Genomic DNA, 26,914 nt, shown 5'->3' with positions numbered 1-26,914 from the left:
CAGTATTGAACCAAATTGCATTAAATGGATGATCTTGAATTGTTGCGCCTGGCCTATGCTGACCGTACACCTACATAAGACTACAGTAGACTTGAAATGAGATGAGTGACGCTCCGTCGGACTCGGTTTAACTATATTTACAACCCATGGACTAAAGCCCAGCCCCTTTACTTTTGGTTTGTTGTTTTCTCGAAGCCTGCCAACATGCTCCTCTTCATCTCCTCATTAGGGGACTCGCCCAGTCCTGAGAGCTCCTCACTGGCAGCCTGCTTCCTCGACGCCTCCAATTGGCGGGCAGCCATTGTCTTAGCCTGCGCGTCACCAACTTGGCCATAGACGGCCATCGCACTCGCGATCATGCTTCCAATATCCCCAACGTTTCCGGGGACTACAACAGCCGTGCCTTCCTTCGCCAGTTTTCCGAACGCATCGACGTACTTCTCCGCAACACTAAGGCTGACAGCACCCTGTGCGGCCTCCTTGCCAGTGGCGATACTGTTCGCCACCGCGTCAATACCCGCCGCTGTCGCCGTCGCCTTCAACAGGATCGCCTCTGCCTCTCCACTCGCCATATTAATCTGCTCTGACCTTAAGGCCTCGGATGCGAGGATAACACTCTGCTTCCGTCCCTCGGCAATATTGATAGCCGACTGCCTCTGACCCTCGGAGTCCAGAATCTCGGCGCGCTTGGAGCGCTCTGCTGTGACTTGTCTGTGCATGGCCTTGACGACCTCTTCGGGGGCGTGGATGTCGCGGATCTCGTAACGGAGGCAGGTGACGCCCCAGTCTTGTGCGGCCTCGTTGATGGCGGCTGTGATGTTGGAGTTGAGCGTCGTGCGCTCTTTTAGGACGTGGTCGAGGGTCAATTGACCGATTTCGGAGCGCATGGTGGTTTGCGCCAGTTGGGAGATGGCGTATTCGGCATCTTCAACACCGTAGCTATATAACAAATGAGAATCTCAGTCTGTAGAAGGATGAGAGTTCCGGCTTACCTGGCCTTGTATGCATCGAACACCCGAGTATATAAAACACCATCCAGGTCAAGTGTGACGTTATCGGCTGTGATCGCGCTTTGGCTGGGTATCTCGATCGCAGATTCCTTCAAGCTCTTGACGTATGCTATCCGGTCAAGGAATGGTACCAGTATCGCAAGACCGGGCTGTAGTATCCTGTTGAACTTTCCCATGCGCTCGACAATCCATGCTGTTTGTTGGGGCACGAATCTAATGATGGTATTTGCTGGGAGCGAGGGGCGCTGGAAGTATGATGATGGAATTGAAGAGCCGCCTAGGCCCATAAGACCAGAATTGTTATTCGGCCTCCTCGGCGAGACATGAAGAGTCCTGCGCTGGGGAAGAATAGAGCCGGTCGTTCTGTGTGCGGATATCCCAACGGCTAGAGGTCGGATAGCTCTTGCTGAGATGGCTGCTGGGGAAGCAATGGCCTTCGCAGATGACGACAAGGCCACGCGGGCAGCGGCTTCTAAAGCCATGTTTAGAGCTCAGGCGTAAGTTGAACAAGAGGAGGATGGGTGTTGTTGTCCTTAACAATTATTTAACATGCGCCTTCGTCCTTACTTACAAAGACATCATCCCGGACACATACAGCACTATTGGCGAATCACAGGGAGCTTGCGCGCGGCTGCAGCCTGACAACCGCCAAGTCCCTCTCGCCCCATCATCAGCCTCGTCAACTAAATCCAGGCCAGAGGCAACTACAACATCACTACAGTTTCCTACTCAAGAAGCAGTCATGTCCGAATATTGGAAAAGCACCGTAAGTTCTGAGTTGCCCTGCCTCGATAGATCTCAGCTAATATTCAACCAGCCCAAATACTGGTGCAAGCACTGTAAAATCTACGTCCGTGACACAAAGCTCGAAAAGGCAAACCACGATGCAACACCCAAACATCAAGGCAATTTAAAGCGCTTCCTGCGAGATCTACATCGAACCCACGAAAATGAAGAGAGGGACAAGGATAAGGCCAAGAATGAAATTGCCAGGCTAAGCGGCCTTGGGTCTGGGAGCTCTGGTGGTGAAAGCTCCAGCTCAGCACTTGGGCGCGGGCCAACCCCAAGAGTACCAAAAGCGCAAGCGACGTCGTCACAGCTGAAGCAGCAAGCTTCGCAACTTGCGGAGCTGGGGATCAGTATACCCGATGAGTTCAGAGGCGAGATGGCAATGCTAGGGGAGTGGCAGGTTACTTCACAGCGGCTCATTGCACCAGAGGGAGATGGCGAGAAAAAGCCTGAGGCTATAGGATTTGGAGTCAGGAAACGAGTTGCTGAAGATGAAGATGAGGAGACAGTGCAGGCGAAAAAGAGCAAATGGGGCTCCGCGTATCGAAAACATCCTGGAGCGGACACAGAGAATGATGACCTTGACGAGTTGTTAAGCAGGGTTACGGCCGCGAAAGTGGAACCGGGCGTTTTGGAGACGAAACAAGAGCCTCCCAGTGACACAGCGGCGACCCCAAAGGTTGAGGCAGTTGATAGCTCCGTGGTCAAGTCTGAGCCGGATGAGACAACAGGCATCAAAGCGGAGCCAGCATCCGATGTGCCAACGTCTCTTGCAGAAACTGCGGCTGCTACTGGCGCTGATGTCAAGCAGGAAGAAGATGAAGCTGTTGGAGGCGTGGTTTTTAAGAAGAGGAAACCAAAGCCTATGAGGAATAAGGGCAAATGAGAGTTTATCGTCGGACAACACACACCACACAGAGACTCTGGTTTGTGGGTACCCATGGGTGGAATGGACGCCAGAAGTCGAATACCGACGAGCCACGGTAAAGGATATATTCCAACCCACAGTATCTCAACTACGCCGATATTTATTGGCTTTCAGCATTGCCGTCGAGGTACCAATCACGGAACTCATCGGCCAAATAGCGATGGACCTATGTCCCGCAAAGGCTTAGAATGTGAAAACGATACCATATTTTACTGAGGCTCCCTACAGAAATTAAAGCGCCCGGTCAACGGCTTAGTGCGAGCAGTTATCCGCGATGGGTGTAAGGATAGGAAGTTACCTACCCTTGTATAGAGGCATGGCAGCTTAAGCTATCAAATATGGCACATGGATCGGCAGTGTTTCCTCTAGAACGATGCAAGAGCCACGCCTGGAATAGTTTCAAAGGCACTGCATGATAGCTGCATTTCTACTGAATATAAGAATTAGCTCAATCAACATATTTAGGTACCCCATATTTGTTTTTAATTATGTATCTATTAGCTATTTTCCAGTGCTGGGTACAGCGTACAGTGTCGTCATATATCGTAAAAGTGGCGGCGGCTGGAGTTCCTTGTTGGTGGACTGCTTTCACTCAAGCACATTCCTTGCCATGAATGGTCCGCTTTACTTTGCTTACAAGTACGGCTGATTCGACAAAAATCAGCTGGACGGGGATCGCCATTTCCAAGTTTAATCACTACAGGTTCGTCTGTGCCATCTGTAACACCATGGCTTAGTTTTGGTGCAACAGGGCAGCCAAGCCTTGCTGCCCACCAGGTTACAGCACAATACTACCCCACACCACACCCCCACCAACAACCGCCCCCAAATCCCTCGTGCCAACAGAACAAACGACTCCTTCCGCGCGCCCGTCCTTCCTTTGTTAGGAAGAAAGAGTCCTTCCTCCGACCTCAGCTGCAGCCTCGAGTCAATAATCCTCAACCACCGTCTTGACAAGCGCTGCTGCCTAGCCATGGCCGGACGGCGGGACGACTACGACGACCGGGACTACCAGCGCGGCCCGCCACGCGGCGCACCAGTCCAACTCGCAGAGCGGCCGGCGCCATTGCGATCACGAGACCTAGAGGACCTATGGCGCCGACCCGCGGCGGAGGAGCGCGATCGCCAGGTAGCTTTCCTACAGGATGACTATGGGCGCGTGGATGACCAGCCGCTGGTCTTGAGGGAGAGGAAGGTCGAGACGTTTAGGCGACATACGCCGCCGCGGGCGAGGTCGCCGTCTATGGAGCGTGTGAGGACGAGGATTGTGGATGAGCCGGAGGTGTATAGACGGGAGAGATTTGTGGAGAGGGAGAGGGAGAGGTCGCCGAGTCCGTTGTATGACAGGGAGAGGTTGCCGAGTCCGATACGTGAGAGGGAGAGAACTAGTGTGAGAGTTGTTGAGAGAGAGAGGGAAAGACGAAGGTCCCCGTCTAGCTCTCCGGAGCCGCGCGCTAGGATGCCTCGCGAGCCTCCTATTATTCGGGCACCCCCGATACACCAGGAGATTATCACGCATCACAGACATATAGATCATGGTATGTGGGTTTGAAACTGCCTGGCGAATATTCTCTAATACTATTCAGGTTACCAACCAGTTGCGGTCCCAACACCGCCTCCGCGCCTTCGGCCTCAACGCTCCAGGGGAGATATCAGAGAGACTGAGATAGACATAGTCACTGGCCCGGGCGACACTGATGTTGAGATCCACCGATCGTAAGTCCCCCAATACTCGCCCTCTAAACCCAAGCTAACTCTCTTTAGCCAACAACGAAGGTATCGTGACGGCCGCCCCCAGTTCGCCGACGACGACGGGATCTATGAGCGAGACCGCGAACGAGACCGGCTTAGAGCCCGCACCGATATTCGACGCTCTGTGTCCTCGGCGAGAGATGCGAGGGATCCGAGAGATCGCCGCATACGTCCCAATGATCGTGAAGCAGATTATTATGCGAGGAAGACGGACGAACGTGCTTATATCGGCGAGGCGTACAATGGTGCCACTAAGAAATGGGAGATCATCGACGTACCACCCGGAACAGAGAGGGTGAGAATGGATGGCGTCGGCGGGGGAAGCCAGGAGGTTACATGGCAGAAGTATAATGGGGTGAGGAGGAGTAAGTTTATCCCGGAGAGGGATAGTATGGGGAGTTATGATCGGGAGAGGGAGCGGGAGAGAGACATACGGATGGAGATGGGGCGGGGGGGGATGAGACGAGAGAGGGAGATGGACGGAGAAAGAGATACGCTGGAGATTAGCATTGATAGAAAGAGAGTGTCCCGACCAGTAGCAGAGCCGCGAAATAGGTTTGGGGATCTGTGGACGGAGATTACGAAGGACTTGGTGATCAGAGAGGCGATTGAGGAGATGGGATACGATTACGAGGAGACGGAGTACTTCTTCTATGTCTTCCGGTATCTGAAATATGTATGTCCCGCCCCATGACGCCTCGATGTCGGTCTGAATGGTTATGCTAATCGACGTAGGAGGATGTTGTGGAGCTCGTGGACCTCTCGGATGATATCGTCCAAGACAGGAGGAACAGGATCCGTGAGATTGCGTGGGAGCGCGAGCAACCCAGACCGAGAGAGAGGGAGAGGGAGATGCTGACGATTGAAGCTTCGAGGTCGCGTGCCGAGCCTATGTATGATGACGATAGGACTGGCGGGGAGATCGTCTTTGATACGCCGAGAAGATCGACGAGGGTATATTACTAAGCTTCTTGTTTAGGGCTCTATGAGAGATGGGGGGGGGTTGGTCTGCGTGGATATGATTTATGACTAGGCATATTTTTGGGCCAGAGAATGATGGTTTATGCGGCATTGCAACGGGCTTACTGGCGGCATGTGAGGTTATGATTTATTTTTACCATACTTTTGAGATATGGAGATTGAAGGATTATGCGAATAATATAGAGAAAACTAGAAGTATAACTATAAACGACATACTAAGACATTTTATTCTCGGGGAACGATCTTGTCCGTTGAAACTACATTTCTGCCACCATCAGCGATTCCCTTTCCCCTTATCCCAGTAGACAGCGATAGATATGCAACTGCTACCGCACCATAGAGTTAATCCATTGATATGCCTGTATCGCCTTCTTTTCGTTGTTAAAGACGAGGAATGGTGACGGAGAAGGATATGCAATATTGAAGAGCACCTCGTCCAACTCGTCCTCCTCCTCCTGACCCAGCTTTTCTACGAGGCCTGGGAATACGATTCGAGTATGAAAGCGTGTCTGCATCTCGATATTTTCTTTGTCGGACCACAAGGGGTGTCTAATCATAGCATTTTTCGGTAGGAAGAGGTTTGCGAATGTCTTGGGGTAACTCGGATTCTGTAGCTTGTCTCGTAACAATCGAGCTTTCTGTTCTATCTCGTTGATACCTATACTATCGTCTTAGATTGCGAACCTGAATATGGATATACAACTTACCGCAATCACATATACTTCCTGCAGAACTGAAAATAATCTGTTTACTTCTAGAAATGTTACGCCACGAGGCTTCGGAGATGATCGTGGGGTAGAATTCAAAGTCTGGGTGACTCGCGAGGGATATTTGATTAAGCACAACAGCGAACATAAGACGAGCTATGGCCTCGCCGCGGATCACATGGCTCACTATGGTGATATATGTTAGTTTATCTGCAACCTGCAAATATCTCACACAGGAATGTATCACCTTTTGCGATCACGTCGTCCGGCCCCTCACAAATTACACTCCCCTCTATAGAACGATCTCGTAGTGTGATATTCCGTATATGCTTGAGATAATACCAGACTCGCCGCGCAGGGAGCTGGCTAAATATGTGTCGGAGATTCTCGCGGATATTATTCCGGATATGTTCATTTAGTCCCGTAGACCAAACGTCGAATTTAATTCTCATATTCATCATGTTTCGGGCCTGCTCCATGTCCTTCATCAATGTCGCATAGGACCCACCTGCAGTAGTTAGTGAAGGCATTCAAATTTATCATCGAGACTGTTTACCAAGTCGCATATAGAGTTGCATATGCTCACCCCTTTCCTCTGGTGGGGTAAGTTCCATCATCCGAGCGAATGCTTCGTCACTCTCGTCAGTAGTAGGCGTCTTATTTCTTGTGCGATAGATGGCTGTGCGATATACGGCCACAACATTAGATCCCATCTGCTTAGCGACATGCTCTAGTTTTCGGAGAAAAATCAACCTGCTGTCGTCTGGCTTACCGCCCACAGTCTTAAACCCAGATTCCACAGGAGCGCTCAGATAGGATTCGAATATTTTCCGAGCTCCGGTGCGAGACCCGAAGACTATCGTAGATATACTGTGGGACTCCTCGAGCATAATACCATTGATCTTGTTAACATGGCAATTGGCAATTGGAAAGAATTGAAAACAGAATCGGTGATCAGCTCGATACGTCCCATCCTCGCCATTGAGCAACACTAGACTGTCACCCATTAACTTCGTGTACGAATTGCGAGCCTTTGATATCGGTAGATCCGCTAATATCGAGTTTGCTTCGTTCGGATTGGTATGTGTGCTAGCACAAATCCGATACATGGTCTGTCTGAACTCCCTTATACCTTGCAAGCTATCTTCCATAGGATTAGGCAAGATAAGGCTTCGTAACACAATCAATAGCCTTGGGGAGATGACTGCAAAGACGTGGTACTCGGTGTAGGATGTCGCAGTAAATTGACCGGTGCTAGGGTCGACTCGGCCACTCACTGGTCCTTCGTGAATTCCATAGCCATTCTCGGTCAATAAGAACTCATCTTCGGGCTCTGATGGCGTGCATAAGGCCATATACATACTTTGTGTATGATGAACAAACCATTCCGCGTCAGGAGGATATGCGCGCTTCCTAATTTTTTCCATCCACTCACCACCTGGATCCATTTCCAGCTCTAGCATAGCTTTGATGTTGTCGAACCACACATCAATTGGCTTCTCGAAATCTTTCCCGCGTACATATTCTAGCAGCTCCTCTCTATCATCGGAAGAATAGTCCTCGAAAGTCTCAGGACAAAAACGCTTGTGCATGTTCGAGGACCTGTATTTCATAATAAATAGAAATTTGCGCAACGTATCACGCTCCAAACGGGTTATCCAGACATCTTCATTCCTAGCCTCAAGCCTCTTTCGGATGGCGGCGACAACCCTACCTGCAAGAGACTCGAGGTCTGCCAACTGTTTTTCAAGTCCTTGCTGATTCTCGGTTTTTGCAAAATCTCGGTACATGTCGACCTTCCCAAGTGTGCGGGCGACAGTTGTGTCGAGGATCTTTGCCTTTGGGCCCGAAAGTTCGATTGTATGGAGCATATCTTCGGCGCGTTGGTTCTTGCCGTTGCGGTTGCCCCGTTTGTTCCCGCCATTCTTTCGTGACTTATAGGAAAAGTTTTTCAGAATAAACCGAGGGATGAAATGCTGGTATTGAGACGGCTCGACGGAGGGCTGTGTGGGAATTCTTGGTGTTGAAGCCATTATATAGCTTGCAGTTCAGTTGACTTCAATGATTATAACAATTCAGGCCCCTCGTCAGCGTCAAGGGGAAAGGCGAATTCTGCAATTTGAGAGTAATTATATCTAGGTATAACCACAAACAAGCAACAGGACTATTTCAAAATACGGACGGAGAGATTGAGGCACGAATATATCTTGTCTGTATAACAAGGCTGGCGCTTAAGGTCCAACATAGGCCACGAAGCACTGCATAGCGTTTAGCTATAGGTGTGGGCGCCATAGTATCCGAGTGGCTGCATCTCTATCTATATATACAACGTCTGTCCCCTGGCAACGAGAAGCTGACTGCAGAGAGAAAAATGATGGCAACTTTAAGTATTGGCATTTCAAAAGCTGTGCGAGTATCGATTTCTCCTATATTTTTGCGTACGTCGTACTCTGAACCCCTGTCACTAGAAAGTCACGTTCGCATCTCGCCGTCACGCCTAGTTTGCGCAGAGTATCTTTTATTTTATAGTGAATAGAGTTCTTATTTTACAGGTCTATTCTATCGTGCTCTTGCTACCTCTTGGTATCATTGTCATTGTGAATACTTCCAACACGGCTCCGTATGGTATCCAACACCAACACGGCTTCCCATCGAGCCGTGGAAACCGGCACCCGTTAGCTCCGGCCAGCCCTGGATGCCCTGCACTAAAAGCGGCCGGACATACCCTAGTCCAGCCTAGACCCGACGCGTTCGGATAAAGCTCCAAGCAAAGCTGCCAGTCGCGTCCACAGAAGTGACGTCAGCGACTCTACCCCTACGCTACCAAGCCGATCGTCGCGGTCGAGAACGGGCAAAAAAAAACAGGGAAAGCACTGATGGGAAATAAGTAGCTTTAGACTGTAGAAGGCGAGTATTACTACTATAGAATGCGCCAAGTAGCCAGAAAATCTCTGTCGCACTGTGATTCCTTTACATCAAATCATTTACTGAGTATCGCAACGTTCTGTGACTCGTATCAACACCCTGGATAATACGACAGCTCGTTGTTTTGGATAGCCGCGCGCGTTAACCTTTTTTTTTTGTGTTACCTACCAAGCTACCAAGCTACCAAGCACCGCACCGCACGGGTTCTGTTTTGAGAGATCAACATATAAACGCCGCCACCCGCCATACTGAGTGAGGGGTAAAAATCGGAAACCGTAGTGTTGCGATAATCAAAGAAAGGGAAGATAATATACCATACCACTCGACATAATACACAACACAGTCAAAATGGCCATCCTCAATGAACCCATGACTTACCTCGCCTTCGGCGTCGTGCGCTTCTTCCAGTTCGTCCTCGCGCTCACCGTCTGCGGTCTCTATGGTGTCGACATCACATCTGCGCGGAAGGCGCATCACTCTACTGATGGCCGATGGGTAAGTCCACTCATACCTCACTTCCTCCGCGGTTCGACTGCATCGAGGCGCATTCTGACATCTGTCGCATAGGCATACGCTATCGTCGTCGGCACCTTCTCCGCCATCACGGCGCTGATCTACTTGATCCCCGTTACGATGAAGAAAATGTCGATACTGTTCGTGTGGGACACGCTGCTGCTGTTCTTCTGGATTGTGCTGTTCGGCATCTTCGGCAAGGTGAGATACCCTCTGGGTGTGTCGGGGGATACGCGGGACTGTGCTAACGGAATCTATAGCTGTTCATCAAGGAAGATGCGGAGGGCAACAAGGATATCCAGCGCATGAAGAACGCTGTCTGGGTTGATCTGGTCAACATGCTTCTCTGGCTTGTCTCGTCGGTCGCTGTTGGCATCTACTGGTTCAAGCACAGGCACAACAGGTCGCAGTTCACTGGAAGGGCAGTGGTCTAATCGCACGGCCTACTGTGACGAAAGATTGACAAGAAGTTTACCGCAATGCGGTAGTAATGGGCATGGACTGCATATGAGGAAACACTGTGTGCGACGGATAATGGTAACGGGTTTAATAACACGCATGGATTTGCACTTGTTTTAATGGTTGGAAACCTTTTCAACGGTTCGGTTTTAGCGGGTGGGACGAGAAGCAAAGGATACCCCTTTACATTATTATAGTTCACACGACACGATTAATTATTACTTGCCACTTGTTGGTAGTTGGGAAATTGAGAAGACATTTTTTTAAAAAAAAATATATCGATATTGCGAGAAAATATTGTTATATGAGTAATGATATGATGAGAGAAGGAAATCTAAAGGTAAAGATGTTGTGACAAAAAGAGATCTATAGGTAATGATATCTCGACAGAAAAGAAACGCTCTCACTTACCTTTTTTGAAACTTACCCTCGTCGGCACCCCTGAGCGCCATCATGCACACAAAGCTTACCTTTCGCTTACTGGATCGAGCATTTCCGAGACCCCAGCTCCTCACAGCGCTGCTGCGCCCAATTCGCCTGGTCTCGCAACCCAATCCTACTAAGCAGCTGAGCAATATCCAAGACCTCCTTAGGCCTATTCTCCTCCTTGTCAGCAGCATCGAGCAGAAAAGCACTGAACTCCAGCTCATTCCTCTCCGCACAAGCCATAACGATACCCACGCACACCTCCGCCCACATCTTAACATGCAAGCTATCAGTCGTGCTGGCGAACTGTCTGAACTCAATCGTATTCTTGCCCTCGGCGTGCACGATGTTGACGAAGTTATATGCCATGTTGCGGATGAAGACATCGTCGCTCTCGAACTCCTCGTCCGGGTATGTCCAGTGGATCAGGTAGACCAGCCTGCGCGCTGTCTTCGCAGCGTAAATTTCCCGGATGCCCTCGCACAGGTCCTCTGCGTGGTGCGAGATATTGGATTTCTTCCGCATCGATGATGCATAGCCGTTATTATGGCGATTTTTCGGATGCAAGGTGCCGAGCTGGCCCCCGAAGACCCAGAGGAAGGCAGCGATGTTCTTGAGGGCCGGCAGGCTGAAGCCCTCTTTGCCCCGGCCGACGTGGACGTGGTAGCCGCAAGTGTCTGTGATAAGTAAGCGGTGCTTGGATACTAAAGCGTCAATAGCTAACCTGACGGAGCGGAAGCTGGCTCTGTCGGCGTTGAGGACGGGAGAGCGGATTTCGAGAGGGATAAAGTTGCTTCCGTAGAGATCTGCCATGTCGTCGTCTTCCACGAGGGATTCGTCCCTTACCGGCTCCCATTGGGATGGGAGGGGCCCGACGGGCAGCTCGGGCATCACCGCTGCTGGTAGGCCGACGTCCCGGAGAGTCCTGCGCACACGGTTGTAGACGACATTGTCGATTATGTAGCCGTTTGGGTCAGTGAAGTCGTTGATGCCTGGGGGTGTTCTGTCAATGGTGCGTCTATCTTTTGGCTCTGGGTCTATGTCGTCGGTGTAAAGGTAAGGCACGAGGTACTCCACCTCTATCCCAAATGAAAATGCAGCAGGCATCGTGGGCAAGAAGGTCAACTTGCTTGCTGGAATCTTGTCTGTCGATTTGTTTTTGGGGTGATTTGGTGATTTGATCGAGTATTGTGCTGTTGAGATGCAGTGAGGAAATGAAATGATGAGATGAACTGATTGAGCCATGATCTCGGCCGACGGCGGCATACTTATACCTCGATGGATATTGTATGCGTCTGTTCTGCATAAAGGAGGTTGTTTCAAGGATCTTAAACATTGTTGTTAGAGGTTGAATCTATGCAATGGAAGTTCATTGTAAGAAGATGTTGACCTCTTTGACTTGACAATAGTATTGTCTGGGACTGAACAGTCTGTGAAAGGTGGAGTTTCAGGCTGGCTTGTTCGTGGAAATGTGTCTTGACAGAAGTTCTTTGTCTGGATACTCAGGTCGTCCTATGAAGGCAGTGGCGTTGCTTTGAAGAGAGTATGTTTTGAAGAGAAAGAAAGTTTCATACTCTCTGCAATGTTCATGAAAGCCTTATAACATTCCATACAGACAAAGACCCTTTCGTTGTCGTCCACGGCATACGTCCAGTGCAGCCTTGTCCCCCAGCAGTGGGTGCAACCCCCCAAGGTGTCATGGGAAACCCACGCCCACCTCCTCACCCTCATAACCTAACTTAAGCCGTCCTCAAACCAAGCGGCACAGTGGCGCAGTGGGAGTACCACTGTCAGGACAATCTGGCCAGGGCTTGGAAATGAATAAAAGAGGTTATGAATTCGACTCCCAGCAATCAAACGACAACAAAAAATAACAAATAAATAAATATTCTTATCACAAACATCAAAAAGTAAAATTAAGTGATTTTCTCTTTATCAAATCTCATAAACGACGAGATTTGATAAGTCTTTTGCAGTTTTTTACAACCAATCCCCCTCTTTTTTATAGTCTGGCATATATAATTTGAATATACAGGAAGAAGTTATGTGCATGAGATTGGACACAACATCTTGAATACGTTAGTTTAACAAATCATGAGGGGGAGGTATATTTTTACATTTGTTGGTGGCATACAAGCCCCCTTTTCGTTAAGAGAAGCGAGACGAGGCAAAACAATTTACTATCACAAGTCAATTTCTAACATATAGAACATAAATATATTTTCTTACCTCTGAGATACTATCCAAACATCTGCATACCGTCCAGCGGCATAGACAGCTCTACCAACATTCTTTTCAACCCCTCACTGCATCCTCTCCCAGCAACTCGGGCAGAAGTCGTTTATCACCTCCTCAGACGAAGTTCGGTGACAGTGCCGCGTGCCACGGTACCGACAGTGACGTGATCTGAGGTAGATGATGTGCTGGCAGAACGAATACCACCGGGAGCGCGTCTCACACATGGTGGCGGTTGAGTGGTGTGCGAAGTGTGTCAAGGTGGCCGCGATGTCGTTGTGTTGTGATGGAGCTGAAAAGGGCTGGCATGCGAGTTCTCGAGTGATCTGGACCAGAAGCTTTTGGACATGGCTCAACCCATCTTTTTATACGTGATGTCTGCAGAAGCGGACTGTTCACCAACGATGCTCGGTGAAGAAATGGAAGCTCTCGATCAGATAACATGTCTGTGCTGTTACAGCTTCTCTTTATCACGTGTGAAGGCAGCAGTGATATTCTAACTGTTCTAACTGATTCAATATCTGCATAATCCGAGAGCTTCACCAGCTTTGTTCTTATTCGTCGAATGGAGCTCCAAAGAATATGGTGCTTCCCTGTCACTCAAGAACAAAGGGAGCTGATTCAACCGTGGTATTCCAGATGTCTCTCTATCCGTTTCTAAGACTCGAGCCTTTGTCTAAACGCATGCAGCCTCCCCCAAAGAACCAAGAAATCCTTTAAAGCTTTGAGCGATGGCAGTCTCAGATCCTAGTCCTCGAGTTTCCCAACCATTCTCCAAGAACAATATCTCGCATATCGAATCTCACACACCGAATCTTGATCACCAATATACAAACCCACAAACAACGCCCCCTCACCGCAGCAATGGACTTCATCCAAACAGTAAAGCGCTTACAACCCAACTACCCCACCTGCAGCATCTGCTCCCTCCTCATATGCACCCACACCCACCGCTTCTTCACCTACCACGGCTACCTCGAATACCTGGACTCGACCATCGAACCAGCAGCAGTGGGCCGAGAGGGAGAGAGACAGATCTTCATGACGAATCTCGCAAAGGCCGAGTTTGGATTTGAGCCCGAGGATCGCGTGGAGTGGTGTACTGTGTGCTATAACGACGGGCGTCTGAAGTTACATCGCACGTTGACGAAGGAGGGGTATGCGAGGTCTCTGAGGGAGAAGAGTGGATTCGAGTCTGTTGAGGAGGCGGTGGCAAAGGCGGATGAGGTGTATGGGGATGGTGCTGGGTTGGGGAGTCTCGATGATATGGAAGCTGTTCTTGGTGGTCGTACCCTGGGCTATGGAGCTGCGTTAGGGAGTCTCGATCGTATGGAAGCCACTCTTAGCGGGCATACTCAGGGCTATGGAATTGCGTCAATGAGTCTCGATGGTATGGAAGCTTCCTTAAGGGCTCTCGATGATATGAAAGCCGCTCTCAGTGGTGGTACTCAGGGCTATGGAGCTGAGTTAGGGGGGTTCGATAATGCAGAGACTACGTTTAGGCGTCTCGATGATATGGAAGCTACGTTAAGGGATCTCGATGATATGGACGCCGCTCTTGGAAGCCCTACTAAGGGCTATGGTGCCGGGTTGGGGAGTCTCGAAGATATTGAAGCTGCTCTCAGAGGTCGTATTGGCGATGGCGCAGAGTCAGGGAGTCTCGATGACACGAAAGATACTCTCTGGGTGCATGCTCGAGGCGGTGGTGGTGAGTCGTATGGCGAGGACGACTTTACTGGAGTAGCAGATGAGGGGCGTGAGTACTATACAAAATTTGATAGGTGCCTGGAGTGGGATATTCGGAATGAGATTATCCGCCTCACGAGGAAATGGGAAGAGGGACTTCCGGGAGTTAGTAATAACATCCGAGACTTCGAGACCTTCAGACAGGACATAAAAGATGAATGGATCCGAAAGGCCGACGGGTACCCAGAATACCCAGAAACACGCCGCACTATGCCTTGGGACGACATGACCTGGGACCAGCTGCAAGACCTAGCACTATCACCTGCGCCAAAACCACCACCACCAACAACACCCCCCACAAGCTTGCGAAGCAACACCCCCAACGGCCTAACCGACGAACAATACGAAAAAGCTCGCCGCGACTACTTCATAAGATGGCAAGTAGCGTCGCATCTCAAATCCCCCGAGCGCAAGAACGAGCTGAAAGTACTCATGGAAGCCTCGTGGATCAAACGCGTCGGCGCCCGCGGCATGGAAGACAACATGCCCTGGCACATCGACTTCTTCTCTAACCCCCATCGTCCACTCGTCCAACCTCCTCACGACCCCTTGCATCCTCCACCCGGTGGATGGGTGTCCGAGGCCGACCAACTCCAGTTCCGAAAGGAGTGGGAGGACATGGCGTTTGGGAAGGATGGGAAGTTGAGTAAAGACCCGATGCAGAGATATACTCTGGCAAGGCTTATACAAGCAGCGTTCATTACAGCGTTCGGATCCCGCGGCGAGAGGCAGGTTATGCCTTGGACTGCGGATTTGGTACGCCCTGAACCTGTGCCGTCGGGCGACTCTGCGGGGGGGGATGATGGGATGGGACAATCGCATCCGCTCCCGGATACGAGCTTGGAGACTGATTATGCGACGTTGCGCTCGGAATACGCGATGATCTTTATTAACCGCATCAGGGGGGAGGATCAGGAGGAAATAGAGAGGGTAGCGGGTGTGTTTCGCGAGGCGTGGGTGCAGGAGGTGGGGGTGAGGGCACACGATGTTAGGATGCCTTGGGATGAGGTGTTAGGGAAGCAGACAGATAGGGAGGTGAAACAGGAGGAGGTGCGGGATGTGGTGGGTGGTGACGTGAAGGAAGAGGGGAGGGGGAGGGATCGGGGTAGGTCGAGGCGGAGGAGGAAGGCTTTGCTCTGGACGAGGAGGAGAGGGGAGAGTGTGTGCGAGTTCCAGTAAGTGCGTTTGTGTTTCTCGGGATATCTGCGCGGGGGTTTTGTGTTGGCGTTTGTGTTTGTAGTTTGCTTCTGGATACGAGGGCTACTGCGTTTTTGTATTCGTATTCGGGACGTTCCAGGAGGACTGATTTATCGTTTCATTCCGGAGTTTATTTCTTCTGTTTGCGCGACGGATTAATGCATGCTACAATATACAAAAATACCTAAAATCTTTAAATCACAACCCGAAGTATTTTTAAAAGTGATACAGATTTCCATGTAGAAACCCGTCCGTCCATCTGCTTTTTCCTAAGCCAACTATCACATTTCCCGTTCCTGACCACAGCCTCGCGTCGTCATAACCACCCTCCCCCACAGCCTCGCGCTAAACCCCACCCCTGTCCATCAAAATTCCCCGAGTCCGCGGTATCTCAACCTCACCTCACCTCGCCAGCACCTTTCAAACCAGCTCTCCAAGTCCCACGGGGCACCTCATCCACCCATCCGACTCTTCCATCTGGGCTATTTAAGATGAAAGCCCCCACCGCGCCCCTCCTCCGGTTTCTCGCTAGGACAACACCGTCAACTTGTCGTCGATGCGCGCCGAAAATATATATAAACCGTCTAAGCACCAACGCGCCACTGCGCGCGAAGGGTACAAAACCGAGTGGCCCGAAGAAGGTGAAGCCTTTACCTTATAGGTTTGTCCCCCTTCCCCTTCCCCGTCCCCCTTCCCTCCCAAGCACCAGCTCCCTCCCCATCTCCCCCCGTCCTTCCTTCACCAGCTCCCCAAACCGCCTACCCCCACCTCCCACCCCTCCCACTTCCCATATACCCCCATTACGCAGCAACCCAACTAACCTCCCTCATAGTCCCCCCCGAAAACCCCTCCCCAAACAACCGCCACCTTCCTCCTCCACCCCACCACCACCACCCAACCCCCTCCGCCACCGCACCCTCCCCCTCCTCCTCGGCTCCCTAACTGCCTTCACCTTAGCCGGGTATAGCAGCTACATCTACGTCACCTACCGGCGCGCCACCTCCTCCTCCTCCCCCAATGCCATCCACAGCGTCCCCCTCGACGTCTCCGAACGATACAACGACATCGCCACCGAATTCGACGGGGACGTGGAGTGGATGGAGTGGTCTATGGGGCTTTTGCAACTACGGAAGGAGATGGCGGCGAAGGCAAGGGGGAGGGTGTGTGAGGTTAGTGTTGGGACGGGGAGGAATATGGGGTTTTATGAGTTTGGGGGGGTGATGACTGGGAAGAAAGGGGAGGGGAAGGGGAAGAAGGGAGAGGAGGGGGAAGGGGAAGAGGGAGGGAAAGTGACGAGTTTCACGGCGGTGGATAAGTCGCCCCAGATGATTGCTGTGGCGAGGGAGAAGTTCTCTAGAGAGCATCCTCGGGTTAGGGGCGTGCAGTGGGTTGTGCAAGACGCATCGCTGCCTCTCCCGCCTCCGCCCTCTTCCACTTCCTCACCCTCCACCTCCACCTCACCCACCACCTCACTCACCACCTCGCCCCAGAAATACGACACAATCCTCCAAACCATGGGCCTCTGCTCCACCCCCGCCCCCGCCTCTCTCCTCCTCAACCTCTCCAACCACCTCGCACCCGACGGCCGCATCTTACTCTTAGAGCATGGAAGGGGATACTGGGGGTGGTTGAATAATATCCTCGATGCCCTGGCGCCGGGTCACGCGGAGAGGTTTGGGTGTTGGTGGAATAGGGAGGTGGGTGGGATTTTGGAGGAGGTTGAGAAGATGGGGGGACTGAGGGTGGTGGAGGTGAGGAGGAGGAATTGGGGGACTACTTGGTGGGTTGAGTTGAGGAGGGCTGAGGATGAGGGGGAGGAGGAGGAGGGGGAGGGGGAGTGGAAGGGGGAGGGTGGGAAGAAGGAGTCTGTCGCTCGGTCATGCCTTTGAAAAAGGTCCGTCATACTGTTGGGCGCGTAGGTAGGCCCGTGCTGTAGTTTTGGTGAGGAATTGAAAGTTCGTACTGAGCTGTAAGCTAGGTCCCAATTAGACGTAGCCCATAAATAGCCCCACCTAAACAACGCGTCTCCTACAACAACACGTATTCAAAACTTATTCAATTCTTACTAAGCTTTCTTCCTCTGCTATAACATAACTTAGCTACATCTATAACTATCCTAACCCTTATAAGGACAGCTTAATTATTAAAGGAACTAGTAATAATTAATTATCCCTAAGATACCTTAATCTAAACTATTCCTAATAAATCCTGTTACGGGTACGGCAGGAGGCCCACCTCGGGGGCGACGCGGGCCCGGGGACTAGGGGACCGGTGCCTTAGGCATCCCGTGGCAGTCGCGCCCATGCACCCATATGCCCTATGCCCTATAGCCAGTAAGAGGATGGCACGTAGCACCGACCCGCCGCCGAGTCGGCAGGGACCCGACTGCGAAGCAGTAGATAAGAGTAGCTAAGCCCCCTATAGGGGGGGCTTAGAGATTTGTCTGTTGAATACCATTTCTGTTACCGGTGCCTTAGGCATCCCGTGGCAGTCGCGCCCATGCACCCATATGCCCTATGCCCTATAGCCAGTAAGAGGATGGCACGTAGCACCGACCCGCCGCCGAGTCGGCAGGGACCCGACTGCGAAGCAGTAGATAAGAGTAGCTAAGCCCCCTATAGGGGGGGCTTAGAGATTTGTCTGTTGAATACCATTTCTGTTACCGGAGCCTGCGGCCGTAGCACGCTTCCACTAAACCCTTACAAATCCTACTTAGAGGAAGAGTGTTAATAGAGCCTAAATTACCTATAGATATATAAAACATAGAAACGTTAAATTTATTTACTATAATAGCTTCTCTGTTTTTATATTAGAGAGTAACCCTAAGTTAGGTAATAGATAGAGTTATTCTAGTAAAGAAAAGGGTAATATTTATAATTATCTACATTTTAAGTAAGGGTTATTATTATAAGGATGCCTCCTTACTTAGGGTAGTTATAGCTGTCACGTAGCACTATTAAGACTTAGGGCCGTTATAGGTTAGTTACAACTAACAGCCTTAGGCACATAACGTAAGGAAGCCTTAGGTAAATAAGGAGCTAGCTAAGTTAGAGTAGTTTTAGGTATTTTAAAGGAACAGCTATATAGGGTTATACCTTTATCTTTTTTATATCCTTTATAGTAGACCTATAGGATTGCACTAACTTCTATCTAACTTACACTCCTATATATAACTTCTTATAATATAGTGCCCTATGTCCTTATAATTATAATATATAGACTATTAGCACCTTCTAGTATATTATAGAAATGAATTATAGGCTTAGAAGTATAATGTTATAGCTAGCATTTACAGCTGCACTTTTACTAACACACTAGTTATAGTAGTAATAAACATATTAGTAAGTTAACTACCCTTAAGGTAGGGTTAACATTAGGTAATAGAGTTTTCGTAAGCACCTACTTCTATAGGTACTAGATAGAGTAGGCACCTAACTCTTTCTAGGTACCTAACTATTACTAAGTACTAGATAGAGCAGGTACTAGACTATTTATAGGCACCTCCTTATTAGAACCCTATATAATAGAATAGTAGGAATAGTAAGAATAGCAAAGGAGTTTACTATTCTAACTATTCCCTTTAGTATAACGCTACTATATAAGTAAATAGTTAGTCTTAGATAGGAGCTTTATACTTAACTTAATATAGTATTTTGTTATATACTATAATATGTTTTATAAAAGCCTTTGTGTCTAATCCCCTACCTCCTCTATTAAGTAAACTAACGTAATAAAACCTCTATAAGTCTTATAGTTTAAGACCTAGCGTTACACGTTAACACGTTACCCCTAAGGTAGGGCCTCCTACTATGCCTATAACAATTACCTCTAACTTACACTTATATTGCACCTATAGAGAGCTGTATTCCCTATGTCCTTATAAGAAGTATTTAAAAGTAGCTTCTATGCTAACAACACCTTATCTATAGCCTATAATTATAACTAGTAGAAGCTAATATAAGCTTTTCCCTACTTATAGTTTAAAATGCACTACTACTATAGTAGAAGGCGAATTAGGTATTATGGGATTTTTAGTTAACTTTATTTGTAAGACTGTAGGGTAGGCCTATAGCTTGTTGTAGCTTTATAGATACATGTACTAGGAGGTACTGCTAGAGGTATGTACTAAGAGAGGTAGAATCGGCGGCTTAGACAGAGCTTCGACAGGATTCTATGGGCTTCCCCGAGACCCTCTACAAAATTCTCCAGCAACCTGAGTTATTCAGACTGTAGCGAAGCGAACAGTTGGATACGATGGTTACGTCGTCCACTACAGACGTGCACAATTGCCATAGCAGATAATGCGCACTACGAATCCACAGCGGTGCGGGCCGGAGTCCCACCCTTAATCGCCCATGTGCGGCTGAGGGTTTACTGTACTAAGCCTTGTTAGCCTTAGCTGCCCTCCTTCTGCCTCCCCTTCCAGGTGCAACCAACCCTCCGCCCATCTGACGCTCAAAGCTCTGGTGAAGGCTCCGCTCGACGATGAACCGAGATGGCGTCCAGAAAGAAGGGTACTGTTTTCCGGGTAACCGGTCTCCCAGCCTCTCTGCCTGACGACGAGCTCAACCAAGCGTTGAAGGCTGCCATCAACGACAACCTAGAGAAGGACGAACCGTCGAAGGTGACCCCCAATACAGCTATTGTGCCCTCCTGCAACGACAATGACGAAAAAGTCGCGCTAGTCGAGTTCCACGGCGGAGTGCCTGCATTCCTGTCGGAGCTGATGGTCAACCCGTTAGGCGACTGCCAGGTAGAGATGGGCGACATAGACATAAATTTCGACCAACACTTCTTTGGGTTCACCCAGCTATACGCACTAGAACCAGGCTCGCCAGCTACCGCTGAGTAGGTAATATTTCCTCCCTAGGGAATATATGTCTAATCTACCACGTAGTATAATCGCTATCACGGGCCTCAACGGACATGCATATGGCTCGTGGAAGGGAAAGGGAAACCTCGGGCGCATGTGGCTCCGCGACTTCCTCTCGAAAGATCTGCCGCACTGCCGAACAATGATTTACGGCTATAATTCAAAACTCTCGAGTCATGGCATAAATACTATTATGGATTATGGACGAGAGTTCTTAGAAGCTATTAAGAGGATCCGGCATACACGAGAGGCAAGGTGCATCGCGAGAGTAAGGTGGAATTAGCTAATAATGTCGTCTTCTAGCTTCGAGAGAGACCGCTCTTTTTTATTGCACATAGCTTTGGAGGAATCATACTAGGTCATGTGAGTCTAGCAGCGGATTGTTAAGGACCGACTAATAGAACACTTTATACTAATTATATCAGTGCCTTGTAAAAGCGGTGCAGACAGATGAACGCGACAATGCAACAATTGCCGCTTTGTATAAAGCAACATACGGCATATTATTCTTCGGTGCCCTACACAAAGGACTCGTTATCGACGATATCCAACGTATGGTAGCAGGAAAGGATCAGCACCCGAGGATAGAGTTGCTTGAGCAGATTAAACTAAAGTCTAATCTGTTATTATATCAGCTCACGGACTTTAAGAATCTGATCCGTGATCGGAAGATTGTCAGCTTTTACGAGGGGCAACAGACAAGACGACTGCAGCTGGTGAGATGTTTTTGATAGCTCGATCAAGGAAGGATTAAAATAGCTGACATTGTCTCCTAGAACCCCAAGACAAACAAATGGGGCCGAACAGGAGAATATATGACCGCTGTCGAGTCTAGCTCGGCTCTTCTCGAACTTCCCGACAGCACCGAGATAAAGATTCCAGTTGATGCAGACCATTCTCAAATTGTCAAGTTCGACAATCGCAATGCCGAAGCATACAAGGCTGCGGTTGGTTATTTGAAGGAATTTGAACAAGATGCTAGGAAAATTGTTCTGGACCGATTTTGTACGTAGCTCTAGATTGTTCTTAACTGATCTCGTATTTGTGATTTTTGATAGAGAACTGAGGCCTTTTCTAGACGTTCCAATAATATGATACTATACCCCTTCTCGTTTCTGTCAATCTTGAAGTCAATGCTAACTCACTCGAATGGCATTTAGCGCCTGCGTCGAGAAAGAAACCCCCACGATCAACCGTTCCATTCGATAGGGATACAAAGTTCGTTGGGAGACAAGATGCTCTTGCAGCTCTAGAATTGCGGTTCTGTCAATCTAACTCCCATAATCGGACAGTCCTTGTGGGTTTAGGTGGGGTAGGGTATGACTCGGTTCCACCCTCCATATCCTAGTACCTAACAAGAACATAGCAAATCACAAATTGCAATTGAATTCTCGTATCGGCTGAGAGTGAGGGACCCTCAAGTATGGGTCTTCTGGGTGTATGCAAGTACCGCCGAGCGATTCGAACAAGCTTACAGATCCATCGCTACTGAACTTGAACTACCAGGTGCAGATGACCCAAAGACGGACGTGTTGGGCCTAGTCTTAAGATGGTTGAGCAACATCGATAATGGCCGCTGGCTTATCATTCTCGATAATGCTGACGATATCGACATGTTTCAACAGACGCAAGGGGAGGGATCTCAAAAATGGAATGACACTGCCTTTCCGTTATCGAGTTACATCCCACTGACTATAACTGGATCAGTACTCCTTACCACACGAGACCGAAGAGCAGCATCTTGGCTCAGTACTGGATACACGAGCGTCATTTTGGTCAATTTGATGGAGCTGGAGGAAGCCGACCAGTTACTTCGCATTAATATCCCTGAAGGTATATCTACTAGCTCTGATCGTGCCGAGCTTGTTAAAGAGCTGGACTATCTACCACTAGCAATTACTCAAGCCGCTTCATATATTAGCGCGAAAGCCATTCGGATGAGTGTGTCTAAGTACTTGATGCTCTATCGTCAAAACGAACAAAGTCAAACCAGGCTACTTGACGAAGAATCTGGGGATCTAAGACGGGCTCCTGGCGTTCATAATTCTGTGATCCGGACCTGGCAAATCTCCTTCGACCAGATTAAGCGGAGCAAGCCACAAGCTGCAGAGCTTTTGTCCCTCATGGCTATGCTCGATCGCCAAGGGATTCCCGAATTCCTCCTTTGCGCCCAATACCACACTCCCCTCGATTTCGAAGACGCTCTAGCCCCTTTAGATGAGTTTTCTTTGATCACTATTAAGAATGGAGGTAAGGCCTTTGAGATGCACAGGCTTGTGCAACTCGCAACACGGCAGTGGCTAGAGCGATCTGGGGACAGCGAAAGATGGCGGAGAGAGGCAATCGAAGTGGTGGCAAAAGCTTTTCCAGGTGGAGACTATGGAAACTGGAAGACGTGTGAAGCTTTGTCACCACATGCTATTAAAGTGCTCAAGTATGAGCTAGAGTCAAACCAATCTATGCTTGAGCGTGCATCCCTCTTGTATAATATGGCTTGGTACAACTGGCTTCAGGGTCGTTATGAAATTGCGAAGGCAGAAAGCCAGGAATCTCTTACTACTCGTCAACATCTTCTACAGGATGATAACACGAGAATCTTTGAAAGTATCGGGATGCTTGCCTTAGTACTCGATAGCCAGGGCAAGTACGACGAGGCTGAGGCCATGCACCGAGAGGGGCTCCAGCTCAGGACAAAAGTGCTCGGCCAGAAGCACCCCTCTACGCTCATGACCATGAACAACCTCGCTTCAGTGCTCTATAGCCAGGGCAAGTACAATAAGGCTGAGGCCATGTTACGAGAGGGGTTCCAGCTCAGTACAGAAGTGCTCGGCCAGAAGCACCCCTCCACGCTCAAGAGCATGAAAAACCTTGCTACAGCGCTCCATAGCCAGGGCAAGTACAACGAGGGTGAGGCCATGCACCGAGAGGAGCTCCAGCTTAGTACAGAAGTGCTCGGTCAGAAGCACCCTTCTACACTTATGAGCATGAACAACCTCGCTTCAGTGCTCAATAGCCAGGGCAAGTACGACGAGGCTAAGGCCATGCACCAACGAACTTTAGAAGAGAGGAAGAAGGTGCTTGGGGTAGAGCACAAGGACACACTTACTAGTATGGCCAACCTAGCCTCTACTTTGTACAGTCAAATGCAGTGGAAGGAGGCCGAAGATATGGAGGTGCGAGTAATGGAGACGAGACAACGAGTGCTTGGGCATGAACACCCTGACACGCTAATAGCCATGTCTAACCTTGCGTTTACGCTAAAGTCCCAAAGCCGAAATAATGAGGCTATTTCACTGATGGAGATATGCTTTCAGCTGGAAGAACGGGTCCTTGGCCGTCATCATCCTAACACAGAGACTTCCCTTGAAACTTTGAATGAGTGGCAGATGGAGAATGTAGAGCCAGGCGTTTAATGCTGCATTAATTAGAAGATAGAGAACCATTGCAAATGGACCGAGTAGTGCAAGCATGGTACGAGAAATAGTAAATTAATAAAAGCGACTTAGCACCATATACCACCACTAGCCGCACTAGCTATACTTATAAAGTAACGATTCCGTACAGTAAGGTTAGGTCATTAGACGGTGTGCTACGAAGCATCGATCAGTAAGAATCAGCGCCGCTCTTCAATGACAACTAGCAGCAGTACCTCTAGGGTACAAGCAGGCAGGGTTGCATAGCCGCAAGTGTCTAGAAATGGACCCTGTTAAAAAGAACTACTAAAAAAAATAGCGACACCTAATTCGCCTTCTACTGTATTATTGATGTTTATATTTTCTAACTTCTTCTACAGTTTGATATTAAAGCTAGTTGTCGCTAGCTTTCTAACATGAAGTTCTCCACCCTTTTCCCCTTGGTTGTAGTAGCCACCATAACTTCGGGCCATATGGAGTTATTAAATCCACTACCACTTCGTAGCAAGTATAATAAGTTCATAAGCAACATTGATTATAGTATGACCTCACCTTTAGGCACTAATAATGATTACCCTTGTAAAGGCTATCTACCCGATCTAGGAACTCCTCAAGGCGCTTCTGTTGCGACGTGGGTTGCTGGGTTATTGCAGAAGCTCACGGAAACATACTATCAACTGGGAACAAAGAACACACAGCAGTGCAGCCGCGTTATAGCAGCCAAGGAGTGGAAAGCGATCTGGTGGCGATCGACGCCACTAAAGGGATCTGCCAGGTTGAAGCGCTGCTTGCTAAGTGGACACTACGTAATGTGGTTTGGTACCTTGTGAAGTGGGCAGGCTTCCAGGATGGGGATAATACGTGGCAGAAACGGGACGACATCAGTTCAGATCTCATTAATGACTTTGAGGCGAGCTATCAAGGGAACTTGGGCGTGCAGTTACTCAAAAAACGAGAACGGAAAGGAAGGATTGAGTATTTTGTTGAGTGGAAGGGTCGTCTAGCGGCTGAGAACTCTTGGGAGAAGGAAGGTACGATAAGCCGTGAACGAATATTAGAGTTTGAGGCAAAATGAAGGAGGAAACCATCAGATAAGTCTCTATATAAGCTTCCATTAGTGCCTCGAAATTCTTAATAGGCCCATACGTCCTTCTAATGCCCCAAATGTATTCAACCGCAGAGTTGAACTACTGCTCGCAGACATCTTAAGGTCTTCTAAGAGTATGATACTTCGATGATGACCCGGCTTCTAGAGCCACAGATCCTGGTATATCATCTTCATCATTGCTGCTTCTGCAGGCTAGGCGTCCATAATATCAGCCACCCTGTTAGACCAGTCACTATCCCACGTAAACGCAAAAAAGGCTGCGACGTATTCCTAGTAGCGAGGATACTACCCCGCTGATCCCTAGTCCACAATTGACACATCGTAGTCCTTTCCCTGCGAAAACTCCTGTGACGAAATCTCTTTAACTAGAATATTCTTCATCTGTAAATCGGAGTGGGTAAATGTAGATGTGCGATCGTCCTCAACAAGAGCCGACAATAAAAGGCATTCTTATCTGGCTGATTTCGAAATCAGCTAGATAAGAATGCCTTTTGCGGTCCTCTGCGTTAAGCCGAGATTTTGATATTAGCCCTAGAACGAAGTCACTCTCACTTCCAAAGGGGCTAGATATCTTTGGATCGTACGCTAGAGAGTAGAATAGATGATGTGGCATGTGGCTCTTGTTGATGCTCCCAAAAAGCCAGAGGACTAAAGGGTGCGTACTTGGTTAAAAATGGCTCGTAGCTTTGAGAGAATGATGACTTTGTTAGATTCTTGAAGATTTGGCCACATAAACTAGAGCGTATCTCCCTGAAGGTATTCCATGACAATATAAAGCTTTCCATCAGGCTCTTTCCACATTGCATATAATCAAGGAGCCGATATTTGAAGGTTTTGCTCAATGAATAGAAGGCTCTCTCCTTCTATTTAATCGTTATAAGGGCTGTATTTTGCGATAAAATGTTAACCAACCCTCACAACCTTTCTGTCTGCCCAAGCTTCAAGTCCCTTAAGGATATTTAGTAACGCATGAATTTCATCAACAGAGGGAAGAGGTGCAGGTAATTCCTTGGAATTTCTGAAGTATGGAAGTTGAAAAGGCTGCGCCATTGTGAACACCGGTGAAATGTGATCCTTGGTGGTAGGTGTTTTGATATGAGCTTCTCCTCAGAAGCTGGCTGGATGTAATGCCGGTAGTGTACACTATCCCCTGATCTACCTCGCCTAGACAGTCTTAACAAATGTATAAACAATATTAATGCAGATATAATACAACCTAATCCCAATCATACCTATCACCTGAATCAGGGGAAAACTATCCCAACCCGTGACCACCCCAAGCCCCAATGCGCTCAGCCAAGATATATGTACCCCAGTACCCAACCCTATCCCCAAAACAGCTAGTCCAACGGCATCCCGGCATCCAAATCCCGAACCCACCACCGCTACCTCCTCGATCTCGCCTAGTTCACAATTTTTCTCACCCATGCGCAAGTTTTTTTTTCTCTCTCTCTTTTTACTTTCATCTGTCTTATTCCCGATTTTCCCATTGGCTGACGAGATTTTAATAAGATTCTGGGCGCCGAGGTAAGGCGTACGTACGTGCATAATCCTTATTACTTCTTCCGTGTCTAGGTGGGTGTTTTTTTTATACACCACCCGTACCTGTCTGTGCATTATGATGATATGAACGAACGGACGGGATGAACGAAATGGCTTGAGATGAGCGACGCCACATCTTCTAAATTCGATGACGGAGCTTGCTACTCTCGCTCAGCCGCCGGAGATTCTGTCTGGGCTGATGAGTGCAGTAGCGTATCAGTTTGTGGCGTACATACCTCCTCGTAGCTTGCTGCACGGGAGACAGGCAGGTGTAGCGCCGCTCTGTACATGTACATGCAATAAGTGATTG

The 26,914-nt window shown here is 48.9% G+C and overlaps 8 protein-coding genes across 8 annotated transcripts; 5 read left to right on the top strand and 3 right to left on the bottom strand.

The window, feature by feature from the left end:
* Positions 1-26: 26 nt before the first annotated feature.
* Positions 27-1,574, bottom strand: VE01_00209 (uncharacterized protein). The gene is made up of 2 exons (XM_018269741.2): positions 993-1,574; positions 27-939 (listed from the first exon to the last, which is right to left on the bottom strand). Exons 1-2 carry the CDS (start codon positions 1,490-1,492, stop codon positions 168-170), a joined length of 1,272 nt encoding a protein of 423 aa, XP_018135425.1. The 5' UTR covers positions 1,493-1,574; the 3' UTR covers positions 27-167.
* WBP4 (WW domain binding protein 4) lies at positions 1,528-3,240 on the top strand (the record flags this gene model as incomplete). Its single annotated transcript, XM_018269740.2, has 2 exons — positions 1,528-1,776; positions 1,828-3,240. The coding sequence occupies 2 exons, from the start codon at positions 1,528-1,530 to the stop codon at positions 2,683-2,685; spliced, it is 1,107 nt and encodes a 368-aa protein (XP_018135426.1). The 3' UTR covers positions 2,686-3,240.
* Positions 3,241-5,696, top strand: VE01_00207 (uncharacterized protein). Its single transcript, XM_018269739.2, has 4 exons — positions 3,241-4,265; positions 4,314-4,443; positions 4,492-5,155; positions 5,215-5,696. Exons 1-4 carry the CDS (start codon positions 3,701-3,703, stop codon positions 5,443-5,445), a joined length of 1,590 nt encoding a protein of 529 aa, XP_018135417.1. The 5' UTR covers positions 3,241-3,700; the 3' UTR covers positions 5,446-5,696.
* VE01_00206 (uncharacterized protein) lies at positions 5,670-8,426 on the bottom strand. Its single transcript, XM_018269738.2, has 4 exons — positions 6,724-8,426; positions 6,415-6,675; positions 6,168-6,353; positions 5,670-6,118 (listed from the first exon to the last, which is right to left on the bottom strand). Exons 1-4 carry the CDS (start codon positions 8,198-8,200, stop codon positions 5,787-5,789), a joined length of 2,256 nt encoding a protein of 751 aa, XP_018135418.1. The 5' UTR covers positions 8,201-8,426; the 3' UTR covers positions 5,670-5,786.
* A 1,014-nt stretch (positions 8,427-9,440) lies between these two features.
* On the top strand, positions 9,441-10,039 carry VE01_00205 (uncharacterized protein; the record flags this gene model as incomplete). The annotated part of the gene is made up of 3 exons (XM_018269737.1): positions 9,441-9,587; positions 9,660-9,806; positions 9,866-10,039. 3 exons carry the CDS (start codon positions 9,441-9,443, stop codon positions 10,037-10,039), a joined length of 468 nt encoding a protein of 155 aa, XP_018135419.1.
* Positions 10,040-10,541: 502 nt separating this feature from the next.
* On the bottom strand, positions 10,542-11,597 carry VE01_00204 (uncharacterized protein; the record flags this gene model as incomplete). The annotated part of the gene is made up of 1 exon (XM_018269736.1): positions 10,542-11,597. The coding sequence occupies one exon, from the start codon at positions 11,595-11,597 to the stop codon at positions 10,542-10,544; it is 1,056 nt and encodes a 351-aa protein (XP_018135420.1).
* Positions 11,598-13,561: 1,964 nt separating this feature from the next.
* VE01_00203 (uncharacterized protein) lies at positions 13,562-17,557 on the top strand (the record flags this gene model as incomplete). Its single annotated transcript, XM_018269735.2, has 2 exons — positions 13,562-15,646; positions 16,501-17,557. The coding sequence occupies exons 1-2, from the start codon at positions 13,590-13,592 to the stop codon at positions 17,555-17,557; spliced, it is 3,114 nt and encodes a 1,037-aa protein (XP_018135421.1). The 5' UTR covers positions 13,562-13,589.
* A 2,606-nt stretch (positions 17,558-20,163) lies between these two features.
* VE01_00202 (uncharacterized protein) lies at positions 20,164-24,060 on the top strand (the record flags this gene model as incomplete). Its single annotated transcript, XM_018269734.2, has 6 exons — positions 20,164-20,516; positions 20,566-20,809; positions 20,967-21,257; positions 21,318-21,546; positions 21,702-21,858; positions 21,908-24,060. 6 exons carry the CDS (start codon positions 20,164-20,166, stop codon positions 23,952-23,954), a joined length of 3,321 nt encoding a protein of 1,106 aa, XP_018135422.1. The 3' UTR covers positions 23,955-24,060.
* Positions 24,061-26,914: the final 2,854 nt, after the last annotated feature.

Source organism: Pseudogymnoascus verrucosus, assembly GCF_001662655.1.
Source record: "Pseudogymnoascus verrucosus strain UAMH 10579 unplaced genomic scaffold scaffold_1, whole genome shotgun sequence".
Taxonomy (NCBI): Eukaryota; Fungi; Ascomycota; class Leotiomycetes; order Thelebolales; family Thelebolaceae; genus Pseudogymnoascus; species Pseudogymnoascus verrucosus.
This window is presented reverse-complemented; position numbering and strand designations above follow the sequence as displayed.

Bases quoted from the DNA above. Each gene is read 5' to 3' on its own strand.
- VE01_00209 (XM_018269741.2), bottom strand. From the start codon at position 1,492: ATGGCTTTAGAAGCCGCTGCCCGCGTGGCCTTGTCGTCATCTGCGAAG. The intron at 940-992 runs GTAAGCCGGAAC...TTTGTTATATAG, and splicing joins TTCGATGCATACAAGGCCAG to CTACGGTGTTGAAGATGCCG.
- VE01_00207 (XM_018269739.2), top strand. From the start codon at position 3,701: ATGGCCGGACGGCGGGACGACTACGACGACCGGGACTACCAGCGCGGC. The intron at 4,266-4,313 runs GTATGTGGGTTT...AATACTATTCAG, and splicing joins TCACAGACATATAGATCATG to GTTACCAACCAGTTGCGGTC. The intron at 5,156-5,214 runs GTATGTCCCGCC...TAATCGACGTAG, and splicing joins TCTTCCGGTATCTGAAATAT to GAGGATGTTGTGGAGCTCGT.
- VE01_00206 (XM_018269738.2), bottom strand. From the start codon at position 8,200: ATGGCTTCAACACCAAGAATTCCCACACAGCCCTCCGTCGAGCCGTCT. The intron at 6,354-6,414 runs GTGATACATTCC...ATATCACCATAG, and splicing joins GGACGACGTGATCGCAAAAG to TGAGCCATGTGATCCGCGGC. The intron at 6,119-6,167 runs GTAAGTTGTATA...ACGATAGTATAG, and splicing joins AGGAAGTATATGTGATTGCG to GTATCAACGAGATAGAACAG.